The sequence below is a fragment of the Armigeres subalbatus genome, chromosome 2 (assembly GCF_024139115.2).
Source record: "Armigeres subalbatus isolate Guangzhou_Male chromosome 2, GZ_Asu_2, whole genome shotgun sequence".
Taxonomy (NCBI): domain Eukaryota; kingdom Metazoa; phylum Arthropoda; class Insecta; order Diptera; family Culicidae; genus Armigeres; species Armigeres subalbatus.
In genome coordinates this window covers 359872889-359883917 of record NC_085140.1, presented here as the reverse complement: position 1 = coordinate 359883917, position 11029 = coordinate 359872889, and the positions used below count along the sequence as shown (strand labels likewise).

The window sequence follows — 11029 nt, the reverse complement described above, 5'->3', positions numbered from 1 at the left end:
TTCACATTAAATCACTTATTTATTTATTTTTCTCACTTTTACGCTATTTTTCGTGTCGACTTTTCTCTTTCTTCGTTCTCCCAATTTTTTTTTTGTGCCATCACTGCTTGCATCAATTGCCTCTTTCCAGTTCTTAGTTTTACACAGCTACTTTATTTTACCGGAGTCGGTAAAATTTTACTGAGTTTTTGGACTACGGATCACCCAGTAATTTCATCAGCAATATTTTACATTACCGAGTTGTCAGCATAAACGAGAAACGTCAAATAAACATTAAAATCGGTAATAAGGATAGTTTGTTTATGTGAACATAACTGAGTTAGTCAGTAAATGAGGATTTATGTTTTGGAAAATATTTTACTGATTGGACAGTATCTAATCAATGCGCTTTCGCATGAAATATAAGTAAGTATAAGAAATTTCAGGGGTTTTGTGATAATTTCTGCTAGATTTTGTAAGTTAAATACGATTTTTTAATCTTGATCCAAAGTTATACATGGTGTAACGAAAACATGCCAGAGTTGGGTGTTTCTGCAGATTCTGCTTATCACCTTTCTGGTCGGAATCATCCGCCAATACTTTTCACTGTGGATTTCATCACACAAAAAAAAACGAATTGACACATATTGAAGACGACGCGGCTTCTCCGATGATGAGTAAACGGGTTATTTCACGACACAGATACGGGCTCCACCCAGTCCCAATCCGCAATGTTGTCCGATATGGTCAAGGGTCACTTTATCAACGTTTTACTGTTGATAGTAATCGGGGGCTGGAGAAAACAATGCCGCTGATCAGACGCAAACCATGCAAGACCGAATGTCCGGAGCAGCGGTAGCCATGCAGCAGGATCCCAAAGCCGCCTTCAAATCAAAGTGGGAAGCGCTCGAAAATTGAAACGGAGATGCTGATGGCGGCCAGTGGCGTACCTCCGTCGGATGCTGTCTACCACAGCCAAGAGGAGGCTGCTCTTAACATCTAGAATCGAGTCTAAAAATATGGAAATTAGTTGTTCTTTTTATTTGTTAGCGATTATGAGACTTTAGAGACTTGTGTAAATAACCGAGTGAACAACAGCAAAGGGCTCTACAAAAGCGTTCAGTATTTTTCTAATAACTAGGTAGTCGGTAAGTTTTCATTTTTCACCAGTGGCGCTGTTTTGATATGTACCGACTTCTTGTGCAGTTCAGCAATTTACGAATTTAATGATTTGTTCAGTAAAAATAAGTAAACGTCAGAGCAATAAACATCATTTTTTACCGAAACTCGGGAGTTTATCACTGACAATCATTGGAGGTCTAGTAAAAAACCTGTATTTCAGTAAAAAAGATATTTTACAGTTGAAACTCAGCAAACAAAATACCGAACATTGAAAAGCTGATTAAGTGTGTAGACTTCAAAGGAAAAAAGAACTTACCGGGGCGGAACGTCTCCGATGCCACCGACCACGCCATTGTCGCACATGGAACCATCCATCGGCCGTTTAGAAGCCATCTTCAAAAATTTAACGCCGAAAGGAGCACTCCGTTTTCGCGTCCGCTCACGCAGAAAGTATCCAACAGAATGACAATCGTCCTGAGAGTCGGTTACAAGGCCGCTCGCTCCTTTTTTCTTTTTTTTCTAGATTTGCATCTTTCTCCCTCTTAGATAAATCATGTAAATCATAGGGCGCTGTCTTGCTTTCTCCCAGAGCAGAGAATGTGGAGGTACTTTTTTTTTACATTGAACCCCGTCTCTCTTTTTCCCCATGTTACTGTTGCAAATCCCTGTCGTCAAAAGTCGTCTGTCTTCGGTAATCGGTTTCCGGTTTCAATCAGTTAATTTCGAGCACCAAGTTTTCGCTCGAGTTTTCGAGTATGCTTTTTTTCGGATAGAAGCTTTTTGCTAAAGCTCATACCAGTTATGTCAACGTAGCCTAACTATTAATAACGTCCGCAATACCTACTACACCTCTGTTGCTGTTTCCCATCGTTGTCGACCAAATCATGGACCTCTCTAGCAGTCTACCTCCATAGAGCAATCGAACGAGATGATGATACTGCTCTACTAACGCCACAGTGCTCTACCAAGTAGAGTAAACTGAATGACCTGGTCATATGCTCCCACTCAACAAACTCCAACTCCACAGCAGCCGAGCAAACAGTGGAGAAGGTCGAAACCTGGTCGAAACCAAAGCCAGCCAAAGTCGGACGGCGGACCAAGATCTACATAGAACATGGAAATCCAATATTTCCAGGCAATGCACCAAACCTCGAATACTCAACTCTAACATGAAATCTGTAATGTTATACACCAGTGAGACTTAGTGCGTATTGGCAGAGATCACATAGATTCGCAAGTATTCATCACCCGATGTCTATGTTTTACAGCTCGGGCCTGGTTGGTACACAACTGGTACTGAGCTCCATCGACGATCTGATATCAACGGCAACTCCACATGGGCGTGAATGGGCGTAGGCAGGCCACAGACAACGTAAGAGCAAAGATGAAATCTGCAAGCAAACGCTGCAATCCGGCAGGACATCGCAGCAGAGACAGCCGCAAGATCGCCTGGCGGCAAAACCCTAACAGAAAAATAAACAAAGTCGATGAGAATCAGACTTGGGCTCAAACCAAGGATGGAGATCCTTAACGTTGCCCCCATGTACCATAAAAGGTGCTCAGAACACAAGAGTGGGTGTGTGAGAATTGGATCACACTTAATGAAATGGGTGCTGAGAAAACCAATCCTAGTGCCATATAGCGGTATAGCCTATGAATTGTGTAACTTTGATTAGCTAAGTAATAGAAATGTATTTTAGAACGTGTTTGGAAGAATGTTTTATTTTTCCTAAAACAAGTGGAGCAACTCTCAAAAAGCAAGGTTGTTTTCAGTGTATCGTATCTCGGAGTAAGATAAACCAAAATCTGCAACCAGACACCTGATAAAACATCCAGATCGTGTAAGGATTGGGAAGCGCTTAGGCACCAATCGCCGTACATGAGCCGAAATAGCCACCTTACGGCTTTACAGAAACCCCCTCAGCTGATCCACGCATATTTCTTGCATGAGTAAGTTCAACGTTCATTGCATTCTCTCTACGGGCGCAGAGAACAGACATGGATGCACAGAGAACAGACATGGATGCTCGAACAAAATTTCGTTAGAAACGTGTGTAAAGATTTAAATCGCACCTCAGCGCCGCCAACACAGGCTGCCCGACATAAAACTCAATTTCACTAAGTGATGGCGTTGGCATACACTTCATAAACAATGTAGTGTTGCCACCCTAGGAGCGAGTCTAGGAGCAATTCGGAATGAACACTAGCGCTAAAAAGTAAAAACACGGCAAATTTTAACAACATTTATCAGCACACTAGCACCGCGCAACGGGGGCATAACGACATACTTTAAAATGACCAGTAAAATTTTTACACAAGCACGCGAATGAAGATGAACGTCTGTTCTCTGTGATGGAGGCTCGAACAAAACTTCGTTAAAAACGCGTGTAAAGATTTAAATCGCACCTCAGCGCCGCCTACGCAGGCTGCCCGACATAAAAACTCGATTTCACAGTGATGGCGTTGACATACATTACATAAAGAATGTAGTGCTGCCACCTAGAAGCGAGCCTAGGAGCAATTCGAAATGAACACTAGCGCTAAAAAGTAAAACACGGTAAATTTTAACCAAATTTATAAGCACACTAGCACCGCGCAACGGGGGCATAACGACATAGTTTAAAATGACCAGTACAAACTTTTACACAAGCACGCGAATGAAGATGAACGTCTGTTCTCTGTGCTACGGGTTTATACGAGGCCGTATCTATGCCGCTAACAAGTAGCATGGCATTTCAATAATTTTAGTAACGTGAGCATGATATCTCGGGTACTTATTCAAAAGGACGTATGTGATTGCGGGAGGACTAACAATAATCGTGACTGTTCACACACATTCTTGGACCCCATGATTGTATGCTCTTAAATCCAACCAATCACGATGGTCCCAGGGTCGAATCTAGGAAGACAAAAATATTCGTGCCTTAACCACAGAGAACAGACGTTCATCTTTATTCGCGTGGTTGTGTAAAAGTTTGTACTGGTCATTTTTAAGTATGTTTTAAGTATAAAATTGAGTTTTTATGTCGGGCAGCCTGCGTTGGCGGCGCTGAGGTGCGATTTAAATCTTTACACACGTTTTAAACGGAATTTTGTTCGAGCATCTATGTCTGTTCTCTGTGATTAGGGCACAGAGAACAGACATGGATGCTCGAACAAACTAAGCTGGTGTGAAGGTTTGAATCGCACCTCAGCTTGCCCGACTTCAATCTCACTAAGGGATGGCGTTGGCATACATTACATAAACAATAAAGTGCTGCCACCTAGAAGCGAGCCTAGGAGCAATTCGGATTGAACATTAGCGCTAAAAAGCAAAACACGGCAAATTTTAACCATAGCACACTAGCACCGCGCAACGGAGGCATAACGACATACAGTAGACGTTCGATAACTGCAAGTAATTTAACTGCAATGCTTTTAACTGCAATTCGATAGTTGCAACAGTTTTGCAGTTATCGGACCGCTAAACTTAAAACTGATATCAAATTCAATGACAGCTGCATTGCGTTGCACATTTAGATGCACTTTTATTGCAACTTACATCGATTGACAACCGTTTGACGTCTAGAATGCATTGCAGTTATCGAAGGGCATTCGTTAACTGAAAAGTAAACATATTGCAGTTATCGAACGGCTATGCCGTCCCAAGCATATCTGTCCCATGTCGATTTTTATCATTTTGTGTTTTATGCACCAAACGTTCTAAATTAATGTATATTTTATTGTGAATAAATAAATACATATAGTTTGTTCGAAAACTTAGCGAAAAAATATCGGGTCATTTTGTCCCATTGTAGAATTTCCAAGCATAACTGTCCCACTGAAACAAATTTCATACAACATGTATTAAATTACTTCGAAGAGGCCAATTTTCATTATCAAATCATTCAGAGAAAGAATATGGGTTGTGGTATAGTTTCAATGGGTAAAACAAAAGTTAATCCACCTAACATTATTGACGCCATTCTTGTGCATTATGAAAATTGAAAAGTAATAATTGAATCATATTTAGATGATTTATATTAAAACTTAAGTGAGAATAGTCTCTCATTTTTATTCGCATTCTATGTATTTATTTACACTTTTTCTTCTTTCTTCATTGGCATTACCATTTTTGCATTTTCGTATATATTATGCATCTCGAGATAAAATAGAATACTGCGGTTTCCTGCTGATTGCTTCTCAGGTAATCGCAACGGTCACTAAACACAACAGAGTCAATGAAAATCTCACCCACCGTATGCACTTGCCATGATAAACACTCCTCATGTACTCAGTGACTCCGGTTGCCTCTCACTAATACAATCGAACACTGCTGTCATTTCGCGAAAAGCACGTGGTTTTGTTTTGGGCGGGAAAATTCTGCCTATCTTTTAACACGGCGGCTATCTTGACGTTTACCTTCGCAGTCGAGCCTGCGAGTGTAAGACCGCCGCAGCACTCTAGAAAAAGATAAGCGCGACAATAATGAGGCTAACACGATAATACTTTTATGCCTAATTGCACCCGAAAATTCCTTTGACCGTGAGTCCAACCAAGCCACCTATACATCATCGGTTTGTAGTCGTGCTTCTAAGCGCATGGCTATAAGGTAGCTAATTCATTTACATATATGCAAGATTTTTGGAATAGCTTCGGAACGAAGTGACTAATCGATTTTCAATAGCAAACACTGGGGCCGAGTTTCCCTTCGAGTGCAACTTATTACAAAAAAAAAAATGGTCCTAAATATGTGTTTACAAATCTCGCTTAACTTTTCAAAAGGACCTAAGTAACATTTTTCATGAATTAATTTGAATAGCGCAATCAACAGAAAACGAAAGCTTTTTGATTGCAGTACTCAAATTAATTCATGAAAAAATGTTACTTTTGGTCACTGAAAAAGTTAAGCGAAAATCATAATAATGCACACCACACAGGTGGAATTTTCTACTCGACAAATCAGATGCTAATCTTCTTCTTCTTCTTCTTATATAAATAAACTAAAAATAAAAATGAATTTCTGTCTGTCTGAACCATACAGACTCGAAAACTACTGAACCGATCGGCGTGAAAATTTGTATGCAGAGGTTTTTGGGGCCGGGGAAGGTTCTTAAGATGGTTCGAGGCCCCTCCCTCCTTTGAAAAGGGGGGCTCCCCTACAAATGATACACTATTTTCTTCATAACTCGAGAATTAATCAAGCAAGTGGAACCAAATCTGGAATGTGGAGGTTTTGGAAGGAAAGATATTGCGCATAAATTCCAAAATTTTATTCCCACCTTTGGGTTTCCGCGCTGAGCACTCAGCGCCAGACTCGGCGACAAGTGGAAAGTTATCAAGTTGGTAACCCTGATTTTTGACAATCAATATAGATTGTTTGTGTGAGTGCACCGATGTAAAAAAAATAGAGCTTTTAGCTGTATTGTTTATTGCCAAATGCAAATTTTGACAGTATTATTTATGTATGAAAGAAAAACATTTACAAAAGGTCTATCGGGGAAGCAGTCGCTGAAGACAAATGCCATTGCTTTCAACGACGAAACGAAAAGTTTCAATGCAAAAAGCAATATGTTTCTGTGATGGTTCGAAACCCCTCTCCCTTCTGGAAAGGGGGGCTCCCAAACAAATGGAACAGAAATTTCGACACAACTTGATAACTAATCAGATTATAAATTGATTTCAGGCAAAACAAGGTTTGTCGGGTCTGCTAGTCTGAAATAAATTCCATAGGAATCATTATTATTAATATTATTATTATTATTATTATTATCTTTTTTAAAGAGGTTTTTAGCCCAAGGCTAGTTCACCTCCGAATCTCCATAGGAATAATCAAAAACCTTCGCAGTATTGCGGTATTGAGTTACCACCAGGGAATCAATATTCGAGCAACGCATAACAATATACTCTTTGTCATCAACAGAGTTTGTTACTGACAAACGCACCTAACGACAAACCTTTATCAGAACCCGAACACAATATGACAAGAATCATTTGCCTTGCATGCTCTGATATCTCCGAAAATACGCTGCTAATTTTGAAATCATTGTTCGATTCTCGAATATTTCCATAAAAGCAGAAACTATGATAGCATAAAACCGAAATTTTCACTAGAAATAATGCAAAACAACGGGATGAAAAGTTAGCAACAAGATTGTTTTCTTTTTTGTTGCTGACAAAATTTTTCGGATCTTTGTCATTATTATCTCCGACAAAAACAAAGCTTTGTCGTTGGTTCTCTTTTGTCGCTTGTTTCGCAGGCGCATTCCAAAAAAATTGATTCCCTTACCACGGAACCTGATTTTGATGCTTCATCCAAAAACCCATCTGCGCTTAAACATAATTATCCTGAATTTATTTGAGGATCAAATTAAGCATAGGAACCAATTCTCACTGTCCTTACGCTTATGTAAGGTATAATATCTTTGGGGTTTTTCAGACACACTCGTCCCCATGTCAGCTTTCTTATACACATTTTTTTTCGATGGAGCGTCAGAGCCCCCTCCCCCAAAAGCTTACGTTATTAGTATACAGCCCCTTACTACAAGACGCCTTGAAAAGACCTAATGCATCTAATTTGAATCAGGTTATTATCCAGACCCAACTAAACTTTTGCTAAGCGCAAAGTAATCTGATGATACTCTAGCACTGGGACAAATATGCTTGGAATTATTAATTTTGTCTTTAATTTCGCAGCATAAATGTCCCACTGAATAAATTTCACTAAAAAAAACAGTGTTTATCCTTTGAAACATACTAAGCCATTAGAAATACACTATTTTCATCGATATACGTTTATTATTCAAAATTTCAAGGGGCAATTTAGCTACAAACTGAAAAATATGTTTCCAACTTCAATCGCATTTTTCTCAGTTGCATATTTTTCGACATGGGACAGATATGCTTGACACGGCAAACTGTACTTTAAAATGACCAGTACAAACTTTTACACAACCACGCGAATGAAGATGAACGTCTGTTCTCTGTGATTAGGGTGGTACCTATATTTCAGAAGTTCGTAATATTAACTTTTTAATTGTTCGGTATAGAATTGTGTAATATTCCACAAAATTTAAGAGCAATTAATTTTGAGCACCTTTCCCGAAGAAACCATTTTTCTATCACTTATGCTTCACAAGTTATGAGCTTTTTCAATAAATACGTTAGGGTGGTCCCTAAAAACCGATTTCTCTCCTATAACTTTTTATGCATAAATTTCTCGCAAAAACTTAGTTCCAAATACTTTTAGAACTTTAAAGACGCACATTTCTGTTAAAGAACTGTAAATTTATCTCTTATAACAAAAAAGTTATTTGAGTTTTTCTATGCAAAACATGTTTTTCTCACCGAGTTTCAGTCTATTATTCGGAAGCTTGCACTTTTCTTCGTTTGTGGTGGAAAAACTGAGAGAGCGTTTTATTTGATTTTGAAAAAAATATGTTTTAATCAAAAAAACTTCTATAACTTGATAAATAAACGAGCCATGTCCATGGGTCTCCAACAAAAAGATTAGCCTTTAAAAGTTCTAAATGTGACCCATTCAAAGTATCCCTCAAAAATCAATACATAAAAATATATTCAAAGAAAACCGATTTTCGTAAGAAAAGAAACGTTAGATTGATCAAAGTAGGCAGGTTGACAGAGCGTATGTTTTTTCTGGTTTAGTACAATGATCAAAAGATCTTACCCCTGTCGAATGCAACTGATCAATCGCCTACTTTGAGCGTGCTTACAGCCGCACACTAGGAGTTAACTTTCTGAAATCAGTAAGGCGAAAGGCATCTAAGGTTCGATTTTTAAAAATTAAGCACCTTCATCGAAAAAATATTTGGTAAGCGTAGTAGCGGACACCTTCCTACATAACCGGTATCAAATAGTTTTGCATGAAAAGTTCATAGTTTTGAGAAAACCTGCGTTTGATATCTTTCGCAATACAAATTTCTACCGGTTAACTTATGCTGGCTATTTGCGCAAATACTATACGGTCTGGATGTGGCAGTGGCGGGTAGGAAATCAGCCACTGCCAATAATTCATTGAAGGAAAATCGGTTTAGGAGTTCTATATGAAAAGTTGGCTGATGTTTTCTAAGCTTTTATGCACACAAGGAGTGAAATGTTGTTGTACGAGAATGGCAAAAGGCTGTCCAATTTATAAGACGCTGGGAGAAGTACGTTAACGATGCGGAAAACCAAAAATTTAAAAAATAACCTTGACTGTATTTCAATTTATTCCAAGACAATATAAACAATTAAAGATTAATGTCGCCACTACGCAGTCCATTTGAGGCACCTCGTATCTTGATGAGTTCCCAAGCAACGTACAGAGCAATATCGCGTTCCGCAAGCCGTGCACGTGTAACTGGAAGGAAATCCACAAACGGCACAGAAATGGCGCTCTGGCAGTTTCGACGGTTGGGCAGCAACGGTAAAGTAGTTCGGTCCGTCCGGATGCTGCATTTTGTCTTCCTCCAACAGCTGGGGGAAATTTTTCCTATATTTAGCCCGGTAGTATTCTGCCCCTTTGGTGCGTTTGCTCTTCTTTTTGTTGCTGTTGTTGTTATTTCCTCCATCTAAATTATCCTGAAATTTAGGAACCTTTTTTGACATCACCAAGTCAGCGTGCGGATCTTCGTGATAGTTGTCCTGCTCGAGAGCTTCGAGTGCTTTGCGGGCACGGCGTTTTCGAGAAGCATCATCTAGTACACGCTTTTTATCCGCCTCCCGGATTCGACCGGACTCTCGTGACGCCATTTTAGTATTGTTGATTATATTCTCTAGGTTTTTGATCCGTTTTCACTGCAATTAACTTAAGCTTCCTTTTCGTGTAGGGAGACACTGATACGGTCCATGAGATCGTCCACCCGAGCTTGGAGAGTATCGATGATGTCAGTTGAAATGAACAGATGGCGCTCGTCGAGGTCCTGAATAATAAATTTGCGTCCTAAAGATTGCGTTTCATCCAGATGCAGCAGAAATTGTTTCATAGCCGGGTCACTGGAAAACAAGTTTTTATTATGATAATAATATATGCAATAATGCGTAAAGCAAAAGACAAACAGCTCTCTGTGGAAGCAAACTTAGGCTAAGCCCGGGGCATAAAGAGGATGGACAATACGCATAGGATGCGGAGATTAAATATCGATTCTACTCCTTCCTGGGTTTGATTGCAATTTTGTTTCCTAAGACCTTCCTGAGAATTGTATCTATTTAGGTACTTACCATTCAACGAGCACTCCTTTCATTACATTCACCATTGCCGACGATTTAAGCTCCCTCCCTACGGTTGTTAATTCTTGTTTCAAAGCACTAATATCTTTTTTGAAATATTAAAATTCGCTTAGAATAATTTATAATAGTGCTGTCCAATGAGCAGCTCGAAGTAGCTCGAAGTTGTTCCTGTCACGCTCATGCCCGTTTGTTGACAAAAAAGAACGAGCAGGACGGGAACAACTTCGAGCTACTTCGAGCTGCTCATTGGACAGCATTAATTTCTTCCCAAATGACAACCATCGAGTCAACAAAATGCGGCAGCGGCAGTCAATGTTTACTGTTTACATTTTTGACAGTAATTTCAAGCTTTTGCGGGAAGAAAAGCTCATCATTAGGCTTTCAGCGATCGTGTACGTACACGCACGTTTCACTCACACTTTTACACGGTTTGTTTGCAACCACGAGCAGCTGTCACGGCAAAATCAAATGGGATTGTTTGCAACCACGAACCTGCGTTCGTGTTGGTGTGAAATGTCGGCGAGACCCTAATGTATGAAAAGAGCAAAATGAGAAAGTTTTTTGGTGCATAGATAAGCGAAACGTAACTTCATCGATAATATCTCGGTTAACATATGAAAAGGGCCTACATCCATAACGTAAACATTGAGAAAATGCTGTTCGGAAAAATGCATCACAATTTCAATTCCAATTTCGCATGTTTATGAGATTTCGAGCAACA

At 39.5% G+C, this 11029-nt stretch overlaps 2 protein-coding genes across 2 annotated transcripts; both read right to left on the bottom strand.

Annotated features, from left to right (window-relative positions):
• Positions 1–9276: 9276 nt before the first annotated feature.
• Positions 9277–9831, bottom strand: LOC134217152 (zinc finger HIT domain-containing protein 1). Its single transcript, XM_062695934.1, has one exon. It carries the CDS (start codon positions 9829–9831, stop codon positions 9349–9351), a length of 483 nt encoding a protein of 160 aa, XP_062551918.1. The 3' UTR covers positions 9277–9348.
• A 56-nt stretch (positions 9832–9887) lies between these two features.
• Positions 9888–10616, bottom strand: LOC134217153 (general transcription factor IIH subunit 5). The gene is made up of 3 exons (XM_062695935.1): positions 10570–10616; positions 10300–10434; positions 9888–10074 (listed from the first exon to the last, which is right to left on the bottom strand). The coding sequence occupies exons 2-3, from the start codon at positions 10332–10334 to the stop codon at positions 9888–9890; spliced, it is 222 nt and encodes a 73-aa protein (XP_062551919.1). The 5' UTR covers positions 10335–10434; positions 10570–10616.
• Positions 10617–11029: the final 413 nt, after the last annotated feature.

What these genes read in the sequence shown, in the direction of transcription:
- LOC134217152 (XM_062695934.1), bottom strand. Translation starts at nt 9,831, where the DNA reads ATGGCGTCACGAGAGTCCGGTCGAATCCGGGAGGCGGATAAAAAGCGT.
- LOC134217153 (XM_062695935.1), bottom strand. Translation starts at nt 10,334, where the DNA reads ATGGTGAATGTAATGAAAGGAGTGCTCGTTGAATG. An exon ending in AAAGGAGTGCTCGTTGAATG is followed by an intron (nt 10,075 to 10,299) that starts GTAAGTACCTAA and finishes CTTGTTTTCCAG; the next exon opens with TGACCCGGCTATGAAACAAT.